The 24,112-nt window shown below is 38.4% G+C and overlaps 6 protein-coding genes across 9 annotated transcripts; 3 read left to right on the top strand and 3 right to left on the bottom strand.

The window, feature by feature from the left end:
* The first annotated feature begins 1,540 nt into the window (after positions 1–1,540).
* Positions 1,541–7,828, top strand: LOC140005123 (kinesin-like protein KIN-13B). Its single transcript, XM_072045420.1, has 12 exons — positions 1,541–1,902; positions 1,991–2,203; positions 3,031–3,225; positions 3,505–3,606; positions 4,214–4,291; positions 4,396–4,477; positions 5,138–5,297; positions 5,385–5,687; positions 5,995–6,213; positions 6,314–6,665; positions 6,756–6,821; positions 7,213–7,828. Exons 1-12 carry the CDS (start codon positions 1,744–1,746, stop codon positions 7,387–7,389), a joined length of 2,106 nt encoding a protein of 701 aa, XP_071901521.1. The 5' UTR covers positions 1,541–1,743; the 3' UTR covers positions 7,390–7,828.
* A 218-nt stretch (positions 7,829–8,046) lies between these two features.
* LOC140005124 (pentatricopeptide repeat-containing protein At3g62470, mitochondrial-like) lies at positions 8,047–10,279 on the bottom strand. Its single transcript, XM_072045421.1, has one exon. It carries the CDS (start codon positions 10,132–10,134, stop codon positions 8,179–8,181), a length of 1,956 nt encoding a protein of 651 aa, XP_071901522.1. The 5' UTR covers positions 10,135–10,279; the 3' UTR covers positions 8,047–8,178.
* A 2,454-nt stretch (positions 10,280–12,733) lies between these two features.
* On the top strand, positions 12,734–15,540 carry LOC113741194 (putative Peroxidase 48). The gene is made up of 4 exons (XM_027268679.2): positions 12,734–13,178; positions 13,465–13,653; positions 13,797–13,962; positions 14,534–15,540. The coding sequence occupies exons 1-4, from the start codon at positions 12,831–12,833 to the stop codon at positions 15,019–15,021; spliced, it is 1,191 nt and encodes a 396-aa protein (XP_027124480.2). The 5' UTR covers positions 12,734–12,830; the 3' UTR covers positions 15,022–15,540.
* Positions 15,541–15,573: 33 nt separating this feature from the next.
* Positions 15,574–16,482, bottom strand: LOC113741540 (uncharacterized). The gene has a single exon (XM_027269076.2). The coding sequence runs from the start codon at positions 16,346–16,348 to the stop codon at positions 15,725–15,727; it is 624 nt and encodes a 207-aa protein (XP_027124877.2). The 5' UTR covers positions 16,349–16,482; the 3' UTR covers positions 15,574–15,724.
* A 1,140-nt stretch (positions 16,483–17,622) lies between these two features.
* LOC113741539 (uncharacterized) lies at positions 17,623–22,519 on the bottom strand. Of its 4 annotated transcripts, none has more exons than XM_027269074.2 (9): positions 22,031–22,519; positions 21,199–21,849; positions 20,991–21,079; positions 20,326–20,679; positions 19,794–20,087; positions 19,459–19,695; positions 19,149–19,370; positions 18,335–18,866; positions 17,623–18,012 (listed from the first exon to the last, which is right to left on the bottom strand). In XM_027269074.2, exons 1-9 carry the CDS (start codon positions 22,158–22,160, stop codon positions 17,795–17,797), a joined length of 2,727 nt encoding a protein of 908 aa, XP_027124875.2. In that variant the 5' UTR covers positions 22,161–22,519; the 3' UTR covers positions 17,623–17,794. The 4 variants fall into 4 exon arrangements, with proteins under 4 accessions (XP_027124875.2, XP_071901519.1, XP_071901520.1 ...); XM_072045418.1 differs by having other exon boundaries at positions 22,019–22,153; XM_072045419.1 differs by lacking the exon at positions 22,031–22,519 and having other exon boundaries at positions 20,991–21,077; positions 21,199–21,311.
* A 184-nt stretch (positions 22,520–22,703) lies between these two features.
* Positions 22,704–23,716, top strand: LOC113742435 (large ribosomal subunit protein eL37x). The gene is made up of 4 exons (XM_072045417.1): positions 22,704–22,844; positions 23,012–23,147; positions 23,248–23,349; positions 23,458–23,716. Exons 1-4 carry the CDS (start codon positions 22,842–22,844, stop codon positions 23,502–23,504), a joined length of 288 nt encoding a protein of 95 aa, XP_071901518.1. The 5' UTR covers positions 22,704–22,841; the 3' UTR covers positions 23,505–23,716.
* The last annotated feature ends 396 nt before the right edge of the window (positions 23,717–24,112 follow it).

Raw genomic sequence — 24,112 nt, 5'->3', positions numbered from 1 at the left:
TCACATTGCATACATGCATTCCATTCATTCGCATCCCACTCGCATTATTCGTGACCTCTTCAAAAGATCGTTATTGGGTTTCACAATTAATGTGATTGGCACCACTCAACCTTCGAAGAGAAATTTCCCCCAATACCCCTAGGTCTAGGGTTTGCATTCATGTAGTGCATCCAAATGTAATAAATTCTTTGGTTAAAATAAGAAAAACTTTGATTAAATCACGCAACTAGCCTTGGCTAGGTCGAAGGGGTGCCTTGGATTTTTATCCTTGCCTTCCCCTTCGTCAAATGTGACTCCCGAACCTTTTTCGTTGGTTTACGTGGACTAGGAGTCGTTTAAAAGGAGTTTCTTACTACTCTTTCCCATTTTTCTTTAAAAAATTCATTTTTAGGTGACTTGGTACACCTTAACTCATTACCAAGTGGCGACTCCGTATTTTTCAAAAAACCCTTTTTAAACTATAATTTTGGGTCAAATCGTCGCATTCTCAAACCCCCATTTAGACCCACTTTTCTTTTAAATCAAAATCCATTTTTTAATCACAAAAATACATTCATTTTAAACCATTTATTTATTTATTCAAAAAATGGGGCGTGACAAAAAGAAGAGAAAGTAAAATGTTAACATGACATGTGGATTATAATCTAAAGAATATAAACTATTGTGGATGCTCTTAGTAAGACTCTCTAATAAGTACTTTAGTAATTCCACACATTCTAATCACTACTTAGTATATATTATTGTTAAAAATGTTAACACATTCAACTTTTAAAAGTATTTGAATTTGTCAAAGTCGGGCTATGTTCTGTTTTTTTTTTTTTAAACTTCAATGAATGGTACTTGAGATCGAAAGGAAATGTGTTTCTAAAAACAATCCCTCATTTTATTATGCTTATAAGATAACTTTGAAAACTCAAATTACAATGTTTAAATATCATTTTCTCTTAACACATTTATCTCATATGCATTATTTCTAGTAAAGTGCCACAGATAGTTTTCCAACAACTCTTTCAAAAAAATAAATCCTTAAAATTATGTTTAACCTCTTTTTTTTTTTTTTTTAAAAAAAAGGTAAACTTCAAAGAGGTCTGTGTAATTTAATTTAAACTAATTACTTATAAGATAACTTTGAAAACTCGAATTACAATGTTTAAACATCATTTTCTCTAAACACATTTATCGCATATGCATTATTTCTAGTAAAGTGCCACAGATAGTTTTCCAACAACTCTTTCAAAAAAATAAATCCTTAAAATTTTGTTTAACCTCGTTTTCAAAAAAAAAAAAAGATAAACTTCAAAGAGGTCCGTTTAATTTAATTTAAACTAATTACTGTTCTTTTGAACCTTTTTTTCTTCGGCTGTCGTGACACTTCGAGTCCAACTGTCAGCAACCGGCAGTCAAAAACTTCAAAAGCTTTTACTGCTGCAGTGAAAAAAGGTTGAAATCACGACCGTTGAACGGCGAAGCTTCTGAGTGCGACGGGGTCTTCATTTCGTCTTTCTCCAGTTCTTTTTTCTCACGCACGCATAAAAAACTCAGTAGCGCACACACACACACATGACACAACACACATTCCTCTGCAACTTGACATCATTCATCTCATTAAATCATTAATTCTTTTTATACGCTTGAACTAATTAAAATTTAACATTCTAAATATTTGTTCACTTAATCGCCGGCGCTTTGGAAGAAGTCCTGATCGGAGCTGCAAAACGACATTGTTTTTAGACAGTAAGGACAATGAATGCGGTAGGAAGGCAAAGATCTGGCGCATCGACGGTGCATCATCAGCGGCAATACTCCGATAACTTCCTGGAAGCTTCATCTAACGGCAGATGGCTGCAATCAGCTGGTTTGCAACATCTTCACTCTTCCAACAACTCAATGCCTCCGGCACAGGTTCTAATCTGTTGGATATCTCTTTACTTTTAGATCTGGTGCTTGGAGATTGTAGTTAAAGAAGCTTCTTTTTTATTTTTGGAAATAGGATTTCGGATATTATGGTGGAAATCAGGGCTCGAGAATGTATAGGGGTCCACAGAGGACATTCAGTGGGGGAAGTGATATCTTTACGGAACCGTTGACACCGCCGGCGGCTAATTTGCGGAGGAGGAATGGTGAAGAGGATGGAGTTTCGCCGAATGAGTACAGTCCAGGACTCTTGGATCTGCATTCTTTTGATACTGAGCTTCTTCCTGAGGTACATTTCTTTTTGCAGCAATATAGTATCCTATCTGCCCAAATTTTATTCTTTTTTAATGAATGCAATACTTGAAAGTTTTAATTTCAGCAGATTTATGCAACTAAAAAAAAAAAAGAGTAACAAAGAGTTAAATAGAAATTGATTTTAACCATTGCAACATTTTCAATTTTCCGCGCTAATAATTGGTTTGTCCTTGGCAGAGTTGTTTGAGAAAATTCTAGAGGAAATTATGGCACTTAAATTAGCATGTCAACTTTCCTCTGAAAGTTCACTTATTATGTACAATGTGCTGGTTTTTGATTCATGTTGCTTATTTTAGTGGAAGAATGGGAAGATTGATCAAGCTGCATTTTCTGTTATCTTTCTCTGTATCTCTGGGCATCGTGTTATCATATATGTCCCTCAAATGTAGCTCTGGGCGTCAAGTTATCATATATACATACTTATTTGATCACTCAGTCTTACTATTCACTTGAGAGCGATAGGTAGATCAACAACTTGCTGGAAAGTTTGTTTATTTATTTTTGCTCAAATGTATTGCACAAAAAAACTGTTTTGGTTTAGAGCACCTAGTGGTCGGAAATGTTGTGCAGGGGAAGATTCCATGATCTAATTTTGAAGCATCAAATGAAACATCTATCTCCTGTGTTTGGTATATGGACGTGATTTTACAATCCTTATAGCTAGACCGCTAACTTGGCTTGCCAAAATATCCGTACAAGAATTTGGTTATGTTTGAAACCTGACAAGCAAGACCATGCATGTTAAAAGTTATGTATAGATTGATTTGATGTTGATCCCAGTTTCTTTTGCAATCTTTGTAGTTGTCAGTACCTGGCCTGTATGATGCCTCTTCTATGCATCATTATGCTCGGGGCAGAAGCTTTGATGACTCCGAGTCATATTTTGGAAATAATAAACAGACCAGCAAATTCCGGAATTTGCCAGAGGAGAATGTTATGAAAAGCTTCACTGTAGATAAGGAGAAGGCTAGCAATGTCGCAAAGATCAAAGTTGTGGTAAGTTTTTCCAACATGTTCTTGTCAGTCACTTATTGATCTTCTTGCCACTTAACTGAAAAAATATCAAGTTACAGTATGTAGAATTAACTTCATTTTGATAGATTCTATGGTGTCACATCATTTACTTGGAAAACATTAATTACATTTTAAGTAATAATGTTTGTCCCCAGTCCCACATTGAATCATTTTACCCTCTCTGTGGTGTCCTATTTGCAGAGGAACATAATTCTAACTGTGACCTTTGCCGACGGATTTGCTCATATTAGTTATTTGCAGGTGCGCAAGAGACCTCTAAACAAGAAGGAGTTGGCCAAAAATGAGGAAGATATCATAGAAACAGAGTCCAACTCTCTTGTGGTTCATGAGACCAAACTCAAGGTATGTGGCAATATGGTTATCTAAGATGGCTTTGCATGAACCAAGTTTAAATGCATGAAATAGTGTATATTTTCATTTTGCTGGCATCATAGTTACTTCTGAGGGTATGTTATCATTTAAAAGAAATTTAAATCTCAGGTTCATGCTTTGAACTTATTCTTTTTGCTTTCATGATTTCTTTACTTGGTTTTGAGGGCTGCCTTCTTCTGGTTTTTTGTCAGTCTCTATTTAACTTGTTAAACTTGTTCGATATGTTGACAGTATCATGAAAAGTTCATAAGCAGCCACAATTGCCTCGTCATAGCAATGTGCATTTGGCAATCTTTTCTATAACTCTGTCTGTCTGTCTCATCCCCCCCCTCCCCCCCAAAAATGATAAGAGAGAGAGAACAAGCCCAAATTCAAGTACTGTTAGTAATTTTTCTTAATGTGTCTACTTCAGTTCTTTACACTAATCTCCTGCAGCAATACATCTCTAAGCTGCATTGGTTTACAAACTCACTAATTGTGCTGATGTTTGTATGCAAATGATATAATACAACTTGCTTCATTTCCCTCCCTACTATTTATGTTCAAGTTGAAATGTTTAGATCTCAACATATTGCAGGTTGACCTAACAGAATATGTGGAGAAGCATGAATTTATCTTTGATGCAGTGCTGAATGAGGAGGTTTCAAATGATGAGGTAATGGGAGAAACTGAACAGATCCTTGGGAATAATTAATATATCACAATGTACTTATGGTGCTCGTGGCACCTTTTTAATTCCACCTCATGTCATTTCCTTAGGTCTACCGGGAAACTGTGGAACCAATTGTTCCAATTATATTCCAGCGCACAAAAGCAACTTGCTTTGCTTATGGGCAAACAGGTATTAAGCTTGCATTTGGTCTGTTACATCTGTATTGATTCCTGAGATCCCTTGGTTTTTCAAGTTATTTTTCTCCATATCAAATTTAGTCACTAAATCTCTTATTTAGTTTCTGCTTTTCTTGAAGTTGTTTCATAATTGTCATTTCTTTTCTTACCACAGTTGCCAAAGAAATTTAAGATCAGTAACTCTTGGGTTCCAGTTGTTTTTATTTGCAAGCTTTGATTACCTTTTTATACGTGTTCCTCTAACCAACGCATTAAACTATTTAAATTCGTAGTCCGTAGCTTTGCCAGCTGTTTACTACTGTATAATATAGCACATAAAGTACCACTTATACAAGTGAAAGGATGTTGCAATCTATGGTGATTAGCACTAGTTAGTTGTACTCTCTGGTGTTGTATCTTGATAACTTTGATCTTGTTTCAGTTTTATGGAGTTTAGATGCTTGACTTCAGGGCCTATAGTTAGCAAACTCCCCTGTTTTGTTTGACTTGTACCTGCTGGGTGATATGCACAAGATGTTGGACTTTAATGTTTTCACACAAAAACAATGACAAATTTCTCTTTCGGTCTTTCACAAAGACAAAGACAATGACAAATTTGCTCCTTTTGCTCTTCAATAGCATTCCGTCTGATGGCCCACTTTTTCGGTTCCAGGAAGTGGGAAAACTTATACCATGAAACCACTACCCCTCCGAGCATCTCGTGATATTTTGAGGCTCATGCATCACACTTACAGGAATCAAGGCTTTCAGTTGTTTGTCAGCTTCTTTGAGATATATGGAGGGAAACTCTTTGATCTCCTTAATGAGCGAAAGTAAGCAGTTTGAAAGTGTTCTATACTGGAAATATATGGCTATTAGAATTCTTATATTAAGAAAAGCCAAACCTTCCTTTTCTTCAGAAAACTTTGCATGAGAGAGGATGGCAAGCAGCAAGTTTGCATTGTTGGCTTGCAAGAATACAGAGTATCAGATGTGGAGACAATAAAAGAACTCATTGAAAAAGGAAGTGCCACAAGAAGTACAGGGACTACAGGTGCAAATGAGGAGTCGTCCCGATCCCATGCCATACTTCAGCTTGCTATCAAAAGGTCGGCTGATGGTAGTGATTCCAAACCTGCTCGAGTAATTGGAAAGCTATCCTTCATAGATCTTGCTGGAAGTGAACGTGGTGCAGACACCACTGATAATGACAAGCAGACAAGGTATAAACTTCTCCCGTCTAGTTCTCAAAATTCTAAGGTGGTGTCATGTTTATATGGTTTGGAAACTAGGATTCTTGAATTAAAAAAATATTTGAATCTGATGAACTCTCATGGCATTAATGCATAGTCGCAAGAATGGACCGCAGCCTATACCCTTAGTTATGCACAACTGCACATAAGTGATTTCCTTAGTTATTTTGTTGCTTGGTTTCCTTAGCATCATCCTAAACCCTTTCCCATCCTTTGGCATTTCACAGGGGCAAACTGTGATTGTTTTTAACTGGACATCTTCTTTCCATGATTGCAGAATGGAAGGAGCAGAAATCAACAAAAGTTTGCTTGCACTAAAGGAGTGTATTCGAGCTCTAGACAATGATCAAGTCCATATTCCCTTTAGAGGCAGTAAATTGACTGAAGTATTGAGGGACTCATTTGTTGGAAATTCTAGGACAGTTATGATATCGTGCATTTCACCAAGCTCAGGATCCTGTGAACATACTTTGAATACATTGAGATATGCAGATAGGTACCTGTAATTTTCTGCTAGTGTTAACTATCTGTGAGAAACTGCCACTCTGTTTTCTTCCTTTAACTTCTCTTTTAAGTAATCTTCTCTTCTGATTCAGGGTTAAGAGTCTTTCAAAAACTGGTGCATCAAAAAAGGAGCCTGCATCTTCAACTGTAAATCTGAAAGAGTCAACCACTGTATCTCTATCTTCAGGATTACCCCCTTCATCAACATATGAAGATGAGACAGGTGACTCATGGCCTGAACAAAATGATAAAGATGACTATGAGGAGGATTTCTATGAGCAAGAGAAACCTACCTGGAAGAAGAATGCGAAAGTTGAAGTATCAAGTTTCTCAAGCTTAGAAGATAAATCAAGAAGAGCCAATGGCCAGATGAAGTGGAAGGAACACCCTAAATCAGACACAAAAACCTTGAACCCTGACGATGATTTGAATGCACTTTTGAAGGTAAATAGACAAGTCCTACTGCACACTTTTTCATTGGGAATTGTGTATTAACTTTCTGCTTCCATTTTCTTTTGCCGTCTCATTTCCCAGGAAGAGGAAGATCTTGTTAATGCTCATAGAAGACAAGTAGAGGAGACAATGGACATAGTTAGAGAGGTCTGTGATAATTACAACATCTGCTCTACATTCTTAGTCAAACGATGGTTTTAATCATAAACTGCCCGTACGAGTAATTTCAGATTAGAAGAAAATACCATTTCAGTTGCTCTCTGTTGATGAACTCATTAGCTGTTCATTTTAGTAGATGATATATGAAATTAACCCTATTGCAAAATGGAGATGAGATGTTGCTGGTTTTACACTTGCTGGAGAACTTATTCTTATAAAAGTTGAACCAAATATTGATACATTTGATTAATTTAATAGTCGTATTTTGGCATAACAGATAACGCTCCATTTCCATAACAAACAACTAACAAGAAGTAAACTGCATATGTTATATTACCAGCTTTCTGTTTCACAAGTTGCTTTGTTAAATTTTCTGCAGGAGATGAACCTACTAGTTGAGGCGGATCAACCTGGGAATCAGCTGGACAATTACATCTCTAGATTGAATGCAATCCTATCTCAAAAGGCGGCTGGTATCCTACAGTTACAAAATCGTTTGGCTCATTTTCAGAGACGCCTTAAGGAGCATAATGTTTTGGTGTCTGCTGGTCGCTAAATCTTGTTTGGAGGTGCATATGGGAGTCTGTGGTGAGCATCCGATGGTCTCTTTGATTTCTGCAACTTTCCTACGATCGACTTGGAGCAAATTAAAATTTTGAAGTGGAAATTGCGAGCGTCAGCTATATCGCGATGATTGCTAGCTCATTTTATCTGAAGTGCTTTTTCTTCTAGTGGAGGGGAGGGTCTATATTTTGGATCCTCTACTTCTCTCTACGGTTTCGGCTGGTCTCGTCATTATTTGTCATTATTGATTATTATGATTTATTTATCAAATATACAAAAATCATGTAGCAGCTATTGTAAAGCTTCGCAGCTTTGTAATATCACAAAGTGAAAATCTCATGCCTTGCACGAAAGGCGATGATTGTATACGTTCTGAATGCTTATTTGTTTTATACACTTTTTTTTTTTTTGGCTCTTTCAACCTTAACAAATACCGCTCGTGGCTGGAAACTCCAAAAACCTTGGACAGGGAGGATCAGATGACGTGATCTTTTACATGGGCCTTTTTTGTTAGTTGAAAGCCGAACTTGCAGACGCAGTTACGAGGAAAATTTGCATGAGAAAAAACCTCCGGAGGACGGGTTTGTTAATTGAATATTACGTCTGTTATGTTAATAGCAATTGGAACTCTAATCACAAATTATCTACCTTTTAACGGAAATGATGCGGTCGTAAAATAAAGCGTTACTATCAGTCCAACGACATGGAAATTTTAGACAACTAAATCCAAGTTTTTCAGTAGTTTACAACAAGAAATAACAAACTGTCTTGAGCTAGTTACTCAGGCACGCCGCCCATCAGTTCTAATGGGATCCCTTCTTTTAACCCGTTTCTTCATCATCTCTGCCCACCTTGCAAAGAGATTAGAATCCGCAAACTTCCCTGAGAATTTCATCTTTTGAGCCAACTCCTCCAGTACATCAGGTTTACCAGCTCGAGAAAAATCTGCTGCAAATTTATTATAATCAAGTTGAGGTGCTTTCATGCCTTTTGCGATCATTTCCTCCAAGAATTTACAAGCCTCAACTGATCTTCCGTGCCTTATAAGCCCTCTGATCATAACAACATAAGAATTTTCATCAGGACAACAACCTTTCCTATTCATCTCCTCCCAAACGGCATGGCCCATATTATAATTCCTCGTCAAGAAGAATGATTTCATCATCATGTTGAAAGTGTGAATGGTTGGTTGAATCCCATTCTGGATCATCTTCTTATAAATCCTGACTGCATCATCTGGCATTTGCCTGTTTGCCATCAACTTGATTAGAGCATTGTACATTCGTGCATCAGGAGGATATCCCTTTTCCTTCATCTCCTTCAACAAGCTATACACCTTATCCATTTTCTTTTCATTCCCGTAGCCCGTAATCAAGCATGTGTAAGCCCCGGCATCTGGCTCGCATCCAGACCTAATCATTTCATCAAAGTAATCAGCAGCTTCTCTCATCTTTCTTTGTTTGCATAAATCCCTCATTAATATCGTATAGCTTCTAACATTAGGAGCTGGACCCTTGGCCTTCATGACCTCAAACAGCTTGATTGCATCAGACTTCCTGTGACCTTTCAACAACCCCTCAAGCATGGTATTATGAGCAACAATATCAGGCTTAAAACCCTCGTCAATCATCTCATTCCACACCTTCCCAGCCTCCATCAAGTTCTTCACCCTGCACCAACCATTGAGCAAAACAGTATAAGTCCGCAAATTTGGTGTAAACCTATGCTCCAGTTTCTCAAACAGAATCTGGGCCTCTTTTCCTAGCTTAGCCCTCCCCATGGCATCAAGCAAACAATTAATGGTCTCGACTCCAACTTTAAACTTATACTTCTTCATCAACTCAAACATCCCTATCGCCTTCTTCCTCTCTTTGGCTGCCACAAAAGCTTTCATAGAGATGATAAAAGTCTCCATCGTGAGCAACCCCTTTTCGCCCATTTCTTCAAGAAGTGACACCATAGTCTCAAATTGCCTAGTTTTCCCAAGTATATTCATCATCGCATTATAAGTTCTCGAATCGTGAGCATAATCACTCCTCCGAGAAGCCCAGCAGAAGAACCGAAATGCTGGTTTTCTAGCATGCTTAAACCTCTCTAATACATCCACCACCAAATCATGGCTCAAATTAATCCCAGATTCATCTAAAACCGCCTCCATGTTCCTATCCAACGTAAACAATTCGTCGATAACCTTGCATACTCTATCCACCTCATTGGGATCGGCCTCCGATTTCACACTCTCAGCAATATCACTATTCTCTAACTCAGATTCAACATCAGAATTCGAAAAATCCTCAAACTCACAATCAGTAATACTACAAAATCTCCTAAATTGGTGCCGATTGTTACTAAGGTTTGCAACAATCGAAGCAGTAGAATTAAAGGATCCAGCTTTTCTCGGGAGGCCTAGTGGGAGTGACAAGTTTTCTTGAAGAGGAAAGAATGAAGTGGGGTGCGGCAAAATAAATGGAACTTGACAATAAGTACGACGGAGACTACAATCGCCAGGAGAATGAAGCAAACGAGACAAGGGCAGAGGGCTACCGTTAAGCAGCTGGTTTTGCTCTCGTCTTCCGCCTCGTCTTCCCCAATTGGTTTCCGCATGAAGGAGGGCAATGGAGGAGACAATGCGGAGGAGTTGTTGGGCATCGTCCCTTCGGCGGCGGTGGAGATTTGATACAGTAGCAAAGACCGAAGTCTTTGAGTAAGGCCAGGATTTTCTCAGACGCACTGCCATTTTTCGTCCTCCATCAATTTAAGCGGAGAAGCAAAGGAGGCTGTGGGGTTTGTAGAAGTGGCCTTTTCAGTTTCCGATCGAATAGGCGACTTTGGAGCCAACCTGACCCTGAACTTTCAACGACTTTAGGCCTTCAACTTCTGTTCTGTCTTTACTGGAAGTAACTACTAAGCCATGTATGTGTGAATTGTGAATTTGTGATGTTCATTTGCATGCTTAAAATACAAGAAATTACCAATAAAGTACTAGTAATGGTAGGAAACTCTTCTTCCTATTAAAGGCAAATGAATACTCTGTGAAGTATATGGACGAGGGAGTGGTTTGTCTTAGTATAATTTTATTGTAGAAACCACCCCACCCCACCCCACCCCCACAACCCAGAGGCCGCTCCTTTCAGGGCCCAAAAAGAGAGAAAAAAGAAAAAGAGGAGGAACGGGAAAAAATAAAGATGTGTTTTGTTCTCAGATAGTCCTTGTATTTGTGGTTTTCATGACTAGTTTGTTTCCACCAGACAGGTTTAAAGCTTAAGCATGATGATTGATTACCTAATTCAACATGTCAACTTGTTCTTATCATGATGATTGATTACAAAATCAAATTGTTTGTTTGGGACCTATGCTTCATTCCATTGGATTTTTTTTTTTTTTGTTTTGATCTTTTCGTTCCCAACTGCACAGGATTTGAACTCGAAACCTGACATGATAACGGTCCCTCCATTGGTTAAATCAAAATTCGTTAGTCTACTTTGATCGCAAATCCAGAAAACCATAACATGTCGATGCTTCCTTCAATTGCTAAAAGTCCCCCAGGCATCCTACATTATTTACAAGAACTCCAAGTCTATATGCTACCAGACTTGGTTGTTGAATCAAAGTGACCTTGGTTGGTTTCTTTGCTTTTTATGTTCGAGCTATGCCTGTTATCTCAGCTTCCTTTTTGGTGATTGAGAAGCAAAATGTTGTTGATCTTGTTCGTGTATTGGAAATGGACGTTAATTATTTCTTCTTATAAGAAGTCACAAAGGAAAATGAGACAAGTAAGATGCAACAAATTCATCACAGACCAAACATCTTTTCGACAAATCATCACCACCTTGGGCTTAAAGTATTCATCCGTCATGAGTGTAACGGAGCCCAGAAAGGACTGGGCTCTGATTTTTGGGTTTGGGTCATGCCCTTTCAGTAGCTGTCCAACTTGTGGACACAACACTGTCTTTCTGGAGTTGATGTGACACACGTTCTTGTGGACGGGTAAACACTAAATAGGTAGGGCCTAATGGAGCAGTGATCATTCAAACCTGGTATTGTTTTCTCGATACTTGTTAATTTGCTTCTTCTCAATTGGTTATAGAATTAGCCTTTTATATACTGACTGGCAGTGTCTAATACACTAGATGCATGATAATTCATTTGAAATCTAAATCTTATTCTCGTGTCATATATATAACCGTGATAATATATAAGATTAATTCGTGCTCACATGCATCAAGTCATAGGATTTTTCGATTTATAAGTTAAACCTTGTCCCTAATTGTCATTTACTTTCTCCCCCTATGAACGGTCCTTCTATTAAATTGGGCCTGAACTAGAAACGAAAGTAGCCCCATGATCAGCCCAGTAGCATTAAGAAAATCTTCCAGCTGACGGGCAACATGTTAGCCTACAATTTGACGTTTGGTTTGGAAACTGCGAGCTGCAACTACAAACTTGGGTCTGTTTAATAACATAAAAAAGTGTTGAAATTGAATCTTTTTAAACATTCGCATATTTTGAGTATTTGATAAATGAAAATTCATCTGCTAAACTTGTATGTATTTTTTTTCGACACAAGAATCCTAACTGAATATTTAATTCTGATAAAAATCAATAGAATTATTTCAATTACCTTATTTTATCTACCAAATCTACCATTACTTATTAATTATGTTCAAAATTTTTATCTAATTAAACAACATGATATTTTCTATCAAGGGTTTTCTATTTCTCTTTTCTCCCTTTTTAATGACTTTCACATCTTCTCCACACTCCTCATATAATATATTTCATCTTTTATATTAATTTGATTTAAAAATAAATATTGTCATTTTTATACCTAACAATTTTAAACTAATTAAATCATAGGTTCTATTTTCGTTTTTGGATGAAAAGATATAAAGGCAAAATTGTCAAATCCAACTTGTTAAGCATTCAATTATAAATGTTTGTCAAATAGTATAAATAGATTTAGCATTAAAATTCAGACATTTATATATTTCTTTTCAGTACTTAAAATTTAGCAAATTAATTGTTTCAATATTCAGATTTCAGAATTCAGACTTCAAAATTCAGATTCAATTTTGTCAAATGGAACCTTAATTGGTAAAATTTTGTCTTATTCAATTTTCCTGTGTTTAGCAGAAAAAAATGGGTAAGGTAGCAGCATAAACAAGTAAACTCTTAGAAGAGTGAGGGCATTCTTGTCACAAGGTCATAAGTTAGTTATCCAAAAATCAACTCCAGCAGTAACTAACTGCCAACTTCAATGGCACTTCCGTTATTCCCCCAACTCTCCTTTCCCGCTCTTTCTTGATCCCTATTCCTCCAGCTCCCTCCCCATTTTCTCTCCAAGCAGCCCAAAATCTTTCAGCTGTTTAAGATGACAAGAACCCAGAGCCAGAAAGAAAAAACAGAAAGAAAATTTTCCCTTTTGCATTGCTGATGATGGATTTCACGAGAAAACTGAGCTTTTTGGTGTTTCTACTCAGCGTTCTGATCTCCCTGAAGAACCAAAATGCTGAAACCAAGAAGGGTTCTTGGTTTTCGTCCTCCTACTCATCTCCATTTTCCAAAGCTCCGTTATCATCTCGCCCAATGTTTACCACAAGTAAGATGGGGATGAAAATCCAAGAATTCCATATTTCTGGGTCGCTCAGATATGATTACTACAATGAAAGTTGTCCCCAGGCTGAGCAGATCATTAAATCTACTGTCCGCGAATTCTACAAATTGAAGCCTAGCATAGCCCCTCAACTTCTCAGGCTGGTCTTCCATGATTGCTTTATCGAGGTGATTTCTTGATCCGCTCTTGTGGAATAGGATCTAGATTCTGTCTCGTTTCTGTATATGTGACGGTTTCTTTGTTTAGTTCATTGTGACTTTCTATTTGGTTTCTGAATTTAGATGATTGCAATTAATTCTTTGGATGATCTTCTTTTGGGCTTGTGATCATGAACTTTCACGTGTTTTTCAGTAGACTCAGTAGTGAAGTCCTGAATCTTGAGACTTTTTTGGCTGAATATCTCATTTGAGATCAAGTTTGCTTCTGAGTTATTGTTTTTGGAACTTGTTACAGGGTTGTGATGCCTCAGTTCTACTGGATCCTCATGATGGAATTGATAGTGAGAAAGAGTCTCCCCCGAATGAGTCCCTGAAGGGATTTGATCATATTGACATTATCAAGTCAGAGCTGGAAGAAACCTGCCCTGGAGTAGTTTCTTGTGCTGATATTCTTGTTTTAGCTGCGAGAGAAAGCGTTCTTCTGGTCCTAACTCCCTCTCTTTCCCTGACATGCGTACACTTACTAACACAAACACATATGGACACGCGCACAAGTTAGTGGAGAAACAGGGAAAAAGCACTTTATTGGATTTCTAGTTCTTACTCGGAAAATGTCTTCATTTTCAGGCTGGTGGCCCATTCTATCCTCTGTATACTGGCAGGAGAGATAGTACTCTTTCGTACTCTGAAGAAGCAACATATGACCTTCCTAGTCCACAGGATGATGTTGTGAAAATTACTGAGAAATTTGAGTCAAGAGGATTCGATGAGAGAGAGACAGTTAGTCTCTTAGGTAACTTCTTTTGTCTTTTTGCTTTGCCTTCTTGGAGAGGCAGGTCCTAAGGTGAACCTGAAGCTTTATGATTCTATATTGTTAATTTTATCTCACTTAATTTTGCATATACCATATCAATATCTTTTCCATGCTCTCTCAATTTTGCTTTGGATGGGTCTGCTATGATGTTGAGAATAACTCTGAAAATCTGCATTTGTGTTTCATGAGTGAGTTAGAGTCAATTTTGAGATTAGACTCCAGTTAGAGGAATCAAATGCAAGGCAAGAAAGATAAAATGAGTAACAGATGAAGGAAAGGCTAATCGTTTCAAAACTGAAACAATTTTTGATAATTAGCCTTATACAGTTATACTATCCTTTGGGCCATTAAGGAAACTATTGCCTGTGGTTAGTTTGAATACCTCATCTATCTCCCTTTTCTGTCCCACGTTGCTGCATATCAATCTGATTTCAATAAAACTGTTCAGAATTAACTTTGTTCTTCTTGTGATTTGTTGGCTTTCTCATTCGAGTAACTTCCCTCTGGACATGGACTACAAGTGGTAACCTTTCCTGTCTTTGCTATACAGGTGCCCACAGCACAGGAATGATTCATTGCAAGTTTATTCTCAACCGGCTGTACAATTTTGGTGGGACTAACAGGCCTGACCCATCTATTGATCCTGAATTTCTCAATCTTCTGAGATCACAATGCAAAAGCAATCATGTCTCATCTACTCCATCAGCATCACCAGCTCCGACACCATCACCATCCTCATCAATTGGTGGCTTGTCATCTGCCTTAATTCAGGAGCCAGGGTTGAAAATGGACTATGAAGGATCTGGATCAGGTTTTGGCACGTTGTACTACCGCAGTCTCTTACGGGGTAGAGGAATACTTTATGCTGATCAACAGCTGACGGCAGGTGGAGATACCGAGACTTGGGTTCAAGCTTATGCCTCTGATGCATCTTTGTTTCAGAGGGACTTTGCTATGGCAATGATGAAGCTCTCCAATCACCGAGTTTTGACAGCCCCCCTTGGTCAAGTTCGATCTGATTGTCGAAAAATTGATTGAGAAATTTGAGCATAGTGCTGCTCCTTTAAAATGGTGCCCGTTTCAAGTTGATGCATTCAGGTTGAACCATTGGATCTGCTGTAATTGATATAGCCAATGTTGTCCCAGAACTCTGAAATGTTTTGACATTTGTTGATGGTAGTGTGATCCTTCAATCACTTCCAATTCGTCTCCAACATACTTTGACTTGCTTCTGAGTTCATTAGCATGACTCGATGCCTTTCCTTGCGTCGATAAGCTAATAGACAAGTTTATAGTGAAGCATTTTTTTGAGGTAAATGCAACTACTTGGTTGTGATGGCTTTGAAGTTGTATTTGCTGTTTGGAAATAATATTCATTTGATAAAAAGCATAGTAGTAATATGCAAATTTAGTTGTTAATTCCTTGCTCCTAAGAATGATGACAGATGTAAACATCAGTAAGTTCTGCATCTTCAGTTGGAAAAAAGTATAGATATTCCAGATAACAGGGACATGAAAAATGAAGCATTCCAGCAACTCCTCCTTTCAGATGAAAAATTATCTTGAGGAAGACAATGGCAATCAGCAGCACAAAGGGTGAAAAATTATTGTTGAGCAAGTAGCTGTAGCTCCAGTATGAGTATACATCTACAGATAACCACACATAGACAAACAGGCAGAGGAATAAGCAGACAAAAAATCAGAACTTATATAAGAGCGTGTGAATAAATGGGCTCGAGTTCTAGAGCTTCACAGGTTGAAGTCTCCGCATTGAACTGTTAACGCTGAGAGAGGGCTGTGGAAGGACGAATTCAGAATACATGTCCATGAAAAATTTATCAACTATATCAAGGTAAGCCGGGCAAGTAAGACGAGAATAATAGTGAAGCACCTCCTCTACGTCCAACTGATGATCCACATCATTCAATTCAAACATGTCTAGATCCTTCATCTTCTGTGCTAAACTTTGGCTACCTGCATTATCAGTATGACCACAGGCTTCTTCCCTTTTCCTCTCATGGCGCTTAAAGACCATCTTCTCTTCCTTTCTTGCCTTTATTTCTGTGTTATCCACAATAATCTGCACTGTCGCTCTAGTATGATTTTCACCGCATTCCACATCTTCCACCATTGGTACTCTTGGTGGTAGTGTACATGTGTCCAGATTACCCCATTGATCAGAGAACTCTCTGTAGAAATCATCTAATTCCTGCATCTTTCGACAGCTATTGCTGCCAGAGAAAAAGGGATTGATAAAAGGGGCTTTAGGCAGCTTTTGATACCTTCCAAAGAGAAAAGACTTGAGTTTCCTCAAGGTTTTCTGGAAGATATATCTAGTTTTGCGGAGGGATCTTCTCAGCAGCATTTTCTGGTTCTTTTCTTGTTTCGGATAGCTTGTTTATATATCTTTCTTTCTTTCGGCAGTGGGAGATACATACAGCTCCTATTTTCTGTCTTCTTGTGTTCTCGATTTCTCGCAATATCGGTTAATCTCGATGACAGAATAAAAGAATAGGAACCCAATGATCATTGTTGGACTTTCTGCTGTTGAAAGTGCTATTGCATTGATTAAGGACAAAGCTAAAGTTGTAGCGGCTTGATAAAGCTCCATCAAGTTAATACGTATTATTGAGTGGTACTCAATAGTTGAGTACATAAATTTTGAGTAATGGGACCAACTCACTGACGTCTTGATCAACGAGCAAGGCCTAAATTTCAGCCTTTTTCTCCTGTTTTGGTATATATAATCCAATCTCTACTGTTAATCTCTGTTTACCAACCATAGTGCAGTAGAGCTTATTAAAGCATATGATTAAAAATTCAAGTATGGACATCCTTTCCGCAGAAAGTGCATTAATATGGAAGGCTTGTTTGGGACCCCTATCTTCTAAGAAGTTTTGGTTGAGAACAGAGATCAGCCTCGTTACAACAACAGTAAAGTCACTGTCCTTACAGCAACAATGCTGGAGTCTCCACTCTTATTATATCCAGGGTTCAAACATTTTGTTTTGCCCTCCTTGGCCATCAAGGCAAATAGGTCCCCTCCCCAAGTCCCACTGCTTACTTAGACCTACCTTGTACACAAGGGTACTGAAAACTGGCTCAAGTTTAAGAAACCTCGGAACCTGACTATGCTCGGTGGAGAAAAGACCAGCCAGAGAAGCTGTTTTCACTTTTCACAAATAGGGATTCGGTAGAATTACTTGGAAGTTGATGCCTTTGATGTCACTTCTATTTGCAGGCATTAGTAAAAGTAGGTCAGAAGAGAGATTAAGATCATCTCTCAATCGCTATCAACACATGAAATGTCCAAAAAAAAAAATGGTCCAAAACCCATCTTACATAATCTAATAAGGCTGTTCCAGCAGACTTAAGAGTTTAAAGTAACAATACGAGGTCCCTTTCTGGCTTAGTTCTTCCTTATCCAAAAAATCCACTGCTCAATTTGCCTCCCTGCTTACATGTTGGTTGGATCTGCACTTCTCGGATTTGCTTGAGCATGTATATCAGACAGGTCTTCACAAGCTCATAGTAATCAAAGATGATTTTAGTCTGTCCTGGCTGTGGAACATTTTGGATCTTCAATCATCCTTTAAATACTATATATAAAATCAAGCCCTAAGAAAAGAGGAGAAGGTATTGATGCCATATGCAATCCAATTTTTCATTCTGCTGATTGTTTCTGTCGACAAGTATTATCTTTATGGTGGTTATCAACCGCTCAAGGAATAGAAAGAAGACCACAACCGATACATGGTTACAAGACATGTACACAACGATGAAACTTCACTATCTTTTCTAGAAATGTACACTACCGATTACTCGTTTCCTTTCTATGAAACTTGAAGAACTGGTGCAACAGTCTATGGACTGCTCCATAGTTCTTAGGTGAGGGAATAAGATGGCTCCTAATCCACTGAGGGAGCTTGTCACAAACGTGGGAAAAGCTCCTTCTTGACGGATCAGATGCATATCGTGCGTCAACCAACAATATTGCTGCATAATCATTTATGTGACGAATTGCTCTACCTGCAGCACGACTCAAATGGTCAAAACATATGAAGCAGAACCGCAGACAAATGAAAAGAAAATCAAATACCAACAGGCCAAGTAATAGAAAAGATAAAGAACCAAAACTTAAACAGCATCACAAACAGAAACAGAGGATAAATTAAAGCATAAACTCAAAGTTGGTTTGCTTGAAATTCACGAGACATAAAACTGTTAGTTCATTTCAGAACCAGATGTTGCACTTACATCTGATTAATGGAGGAAAAATTGCACATCAATAAAGAAGTTAATTAACAATAGCATATTCATGCGAGTTAATTAGCTTATAAGAGAGACGCACCAATAGATTGATTAACCGCTTTCATGCAAATATTTTCGTAATACTGTCTTCCCCTGTGCTTGCAACATTTTAGGATGTCTAACCGTGCCTGGGTTTTGCTGATAAGTGAACTCTCAAGTCCTTCAATATACTTCACCCTCTCCATCAGCTCCATATCTGACGGGCTAGGATAGGGCAGTCCAACCATGACTATGCATCGGCCCATCCCATCACTTAAGTTGATACCTTCCGATATCTTACCACCCACAACGGCGAGGAGAACAGCACCACTGCATGGTGCAGGATCGTATTTGGCATTTGTACTCGACAATTCATCAATTGTTTCCTTGTACTCCTTCAGGACAAGTTCCACATCTGTATTCTTCCTGGGCTCTCTGAATAAGTGCTTCTTCTTCATGATCCTTGCAAGGATGCCAGATTCTTTCCATGCCTCATAGACCTTGCCCTCGTAGTCAAATGATGAGAAGAAGACAACAATTCCTTCAGGAACCACAGCTACCAAATTACAGAGCAACATCCCTAGCTCTTCAATCTGTGAATTTGAGACCATTTTCCATCTATTTCAGAGTAATTATCTTCCAAGAACATTTGAATCAAGAAGAGCAAATTCGAACTAGAAAACTGCCATATGCATCATCTGCTCAAAAGTTTGATGGCCTCAACTTAAACAAAGATATTAGTATAAAGCAAATGGTACACTAGGAAATAACTTGAAATTGAGAAAAAGTTCGCCAGTCAGATTAATATCAGTAATATGAGAGAAACAGTTGCAAAACTTCTTTCGAAAACATTTAACAGGGATGATTTTACTTGCCATGCTTGAGGAGCTTCTTCCACTGTAGCTAAAATCAAAGGACTGACCAGATGGCCCTTGTGAAACAGCAACAGGTAAAATATTTGTAGGAGGAATTATATGACCACAGGAAAAGAAGTGCAACTGATCAGGTTGTAACCATGGGAAAAGTCGCTCTTTAATTTCCTCTATAGGTTGTAAAGTGCCTCCAGCCAGGATGATAGCATGTGCCTCACTTGCAACCTAACAGAAAAGCAGAGGAACTAGATGAAGTATCTAAAATCTTATGCCCAAACCACAAGGAATAATAAAACGGAAATCTCAGGCAGACCTCAGAAAAAATCTTTTCCCCAGTAAGCATCACGTACTTCAAATATCCCCTCTCATGTACTGAAGATATTACTCTTGCCCTTGAAATAATTATCCTCCCATCACCATCATTATTTGTTAACGATGACAACAGACTAACCAATGCCCGAAAGCCAGATAAAGTGCTTGCTTCTGCCGTAGTTCCTTCAAGTTCAACATCATTCTGCAACATAGCCAGTTTATCTCCAAATCCACTGACCTGAAGGTTGAAAGTTATCATCTCAAATATAGTATGATACATGAAATCCAGAGCTTCAGGTTACCTAACTAGTCTAAAGAGTTAAAAAGGGCAGATACCTTGTGGATAATGTTGCTTTCTTCTATGTAGTGTAGAAGTTTAACCAGGTTTATGTTGTCGATGTTCAGGGAAAATAGAAACTCATTTATACCAATAGAAAAGTCAAGGTCACTTTGAACTTCACCGCCACTGCTTAAAGGATCAACATAGTTTGCACCGTTCGGATAAGCTACGGATTGTAGAAAAGCATGAGTGAGTACCATCAGTGTCTGAATATATCTTCGATTGCCTGGTCCTAAGAGATTTTGGAATCGCTCAAGATACTTCTCCAAGTGGGAATGTATACGCTCTAACTGATACCCAAATATCACCTTAATTGGTTGAGTTTGAACAATACAAAAAATAACAGAGATACAAACTTGCACATATGCACAAACAAACAAACATCACATGAAAATCAATGTCTTATAAAGGAGGTGAGAGAGTCAGCTAAGAGGAGAGATAATCAACCATAAACCTGAAACATTACCCAGAAAACATGCAAATCACAGTTATAGAATGTATGAACTTGAGTCCAAGGTTAATATTTACCTGTGAAGAAGTAATTTTCACATCATACATGCTAATGAGAGAATCAGCCAGGTTATGAGCCTCATCTATGATGATAATATTGTTCTTCAAACTTAAATTAAGTGATTCCCGAGACGTTTTTGACAGAAGAGATTGGTATGGAAGAATCACAAGATCTGCGGTCGGTACCATACTTCTTGAACCATAATAAGGGCAAGTGCCTACTTTGTGCCCAACCTTAACAAGATCTTCAATATCCAGGGGACCCTGATGAGATGTCTCGCTCCAAAATTCTCGTTCTGCTTTGCGACTTCGAAGCATTGGGCATCCAGAGGAGGCCTTCATCCTCCGGACTCTTCTCCCAGCACTTAAGTTCTAGAAATCAGGATTAATGCTTCAGTTTCTAAACATCATAGTAGCATTAAGTCAAATGTGGCAACAAGCTATTCTAGCTTTTTGTGTAAACAGAAGTTTTTGGTCAGAAATCTATGTTCCTGCCTCATAACTGCACGTAATTCAGCTCACACTATGGCACATAATCTAACAATGATGAAGAAATAAATGAACTGAGGCCTTTGTTTTCTCAATTGTAAAATGAGAAAGAGAGCCAATCTCAAACCATACTCACTACTTTTGGGTCCAGACATAAAAAGAATAAAGAGAATAGGTCAGGATAATGCACACACCATCATTTTGGATGCTCTTTTGCTCTTGGCCTTTTGAAGCTCCAAACATCTCTCATTTATGCTTGTTGTATTACCTAGTCTTAATACCTCTTGGGAAACACATACGAAATTCAATGAATTGTTAAAAATGTTTTCTGAAATACTCAAAGAACAGAAAATTTTCAAACTCAAAGAACACTGGTAGGACATTCAAGGTTAGCTGTTATACCTTCATTGATGCAGAAATTCTTCCTTGACCCCAAACTAACGACCTTCAACTCACTAGCAAACTTAGTCTTCCTCAACTCCTTTATGAACTGAGAAAGCTGTGAATGAGTTCGGCTGCAAAAGTAAATCTTCGGTCTTGAGTCTTGTTCCTTCTCGTCAAACCCATCTTCCTGTCCATCCTCCTCGCTCGATGAATCAACTGAATAACCACCACCATCCCTCTTTTTCAACTTTACACCATCTTCGCCTTCGCTCTCATAGTCCTCCACCAAAAACTCATGATCCTCGACCTCCTCGATCCCACTCTTCAATTTCGAAGCTTTTACCTCTCTCTCATCAACATCTTCATCTCCCCCAACCCCAGTACGGTTAAATATATCTCTAATGGTACTGCATTCCTCTTTTCCCTTCTTATTCCATTTCTTCGATCTAAAATTTTTTATTTTTGTCTTCCTATCTTGAGGGGACTCGCTTTCTTTATTCACAGTAAATTTTCTCATCCAATCGGGCTCACCATCCGAACCTGGAGGATCCTCATCTTTTAAATTTTGATTTGAATCAGACCCATCTTTGGCAGGGTCAAGATTTTGTTGCCTCTTATCAACAAGCCACTGCAAAGCACTGCAAATTATACTTAATGTTTTGCCAGTTCCTGCATTAGATCAATTTAAAGCAATTCAACAACGGAATCGTTCCCCAATATAAAAAAGACTCTAACAGTGAATCAGAGAAAAGGAAAGCAATGCAATTGCCCAATACTATTCTGCTAAGTAGATTAAAAGAAAAACATACAAATAATAGAGGGTTATTGGTGAACGGACAATTTGGATTACCAGTGGGACTTTCGAGCATGGCAATGCCTCCTTTCTGGAGGGACTGGTAAAGGGCCTTCATGAAATCGATCTGAATGGAGTAGGGCTTATGCGGGAATGCTGGAAACTGCATTTCCCCGTCTTCTTCCATTCTTCTGTTTCTTTTCTTCCCAACTATATATCCTTGTTGGCTTTCTGGGGAAATACAGGGGAAGGACGAAGATATGAATCTGCAATTATTATTTTACTATTTTTGGCTGAATCGATGATATGAATCTGCTGAATTGATAGCAAGAACCCAGAAGAATCTCGCGCGCAGTATAAAGTAATATAGCTCGGAGTAGCTTGCTGTATTTCCCGCGCTCAGTCGCAACCAATTTTTTCTTTTCATTTTTTTTTTTCGCCCCGCGGTTTTTCCAGAGTTATTTATTCTCTATTTATCTCGTTTTCAATTCAGGCTTCCTCTCTTATTATTCTTCTAAAAATTTCAGGCTCACTTTATTAGTACTATTTACTAATTCAAATGGATACGTATATTTTACTGCGAGATTTACGATATTTAATTAATCAGTTTTTCCTGGTGGGCTTTATTAGCCCACTTGAGAGCATTAGCCTCCAATGGACGTAGCCCAACAGCTTTACACGAAGGCTTGAGTTAAAAGTCCCAGCATCAACCAAACCCAAACCCTAAAAACCCCCCCAGTCACTCATTTTCTTCGCTACAACTCCCCGTTTATAAAACACAGCCTCCAACGCCGCAGCTCATTTTGCTTCTTCTTGATCGTCAGAACCAGAGCATCCTCCTAGGGTTTTTGGCATCTCATCACCAGCCATGGTAATCCCTCGTCACCCCTTCACTTATTTCACTCGTATTATCCTGGAAAATGAGAAAAGCAAAAAGCTTTTTGCCATTGTTGACTATTTCCGCTTACCTCTGCTATTTTTCATCTGATGTTTTAATCTCATCTATCCTTCTTATGGCTTTTAAATCTGTGATAATAGGGTAAGGGAACAGGGAGTTTTGGTAAAAGAAGAAACAAGACCCACACGCTCTGCGTGAGGTGTGGCCGCCGCAGCTTCCATCTCCAGAAGAGCCGCTGTGCTGCTTGTGCCTACCCTGCTGCTCGCAAGAGAACTTGTAATTTTCCCAATTATTGTTCCACATCTCTCTTTTTTTTTTTTAACATTTTCTTATGCTGATCTCATTTATTGATGGGGATTTTGTTTATGCATCTTAGATAACTGGAGTGTGAAGGCAATCAGGAGAAAGACTACCGGAACCGGACGCATGAGGTATCTCCGCCACGTCCCCCGCCGATTCAAGACCAACTTCAGAGAAGGTAATTTTATTGCAAAGATAGATTTTTTTCTGCTTATTTTTTCTGAAATTATACTTGGGTTTTTCTTCGTTCAAAAGTTTTATATGTCTGGGGGGATGGTGCGTATAGGTACTCAAGCAGCTCCAAGGAAGAAGGTAGCAGCTGCATCTGCTTGAGAGGCTTTGGTTTTGAAGAGGGATACTCTTTTTAATTGTAGTTGCTGTTTTGTTCTTCATTAAAGTAGTATCGGAACATATTAAAATTTTTGAGAGCAGCATTTCAGGGGACTTGTGCCCTTCTGATTGTTGAGCATTGTTACTTTCCGTTAAATGTACTATTTTGGTTGGATCTTTGATACGAATGAATGCGTCATGAGTGACTATGGCTAGCTGGAGTTCCAATTCTTGTGTGCCATTTTTCTATGGGAATGTGCATGCATAACTTGCTCGATTATTTATATGTTATTAATGCCTGGATTCACCTGTAATGACATTTTCGACTGTCAAGAGGGTGGTAACTCAAAACTAAAACCCGGTAGCTGTCAATGTTTTGAGTGAGGACGATTGCTGTCTTGGTGCTCTATGTTGTGCTTAACGCGAATGAAGCTATCGGATGCCTGGGCCAGTTGAGCAACATACATGAAAAATGGTTGAGGTTAACGAAGGGCTGAAGAAAGGCTCTATTTGTGCTTTCGTCTGATTGTCGTTCCCGCTCACTCTCACTATTAAGCTATTGTGGATTTATCACGGCCGTCGGTTGTTGGGATTAGAGTTGCCCCGAGCGA

This window comes from Coffea arabica, chromosome 4c (assembly GCF_036785885.1).
Source record: "Coffea arabica cultivar ET-39 chromosome 4c, Coffea Arabica ET-39 HiFi, whole genome shotgun sequence".
NCBI lineage: Eukaryota > Viridiplantae > Streptophyta > Magnoliopsida > Gentianales > Rubiaceae > Coffea > Coffea arabica.
The sequence above is the reverse complement of the archived record's forward strand: the minus strand, read 5'-3'. Positions and strand labels throughout refer to the sequence as shown.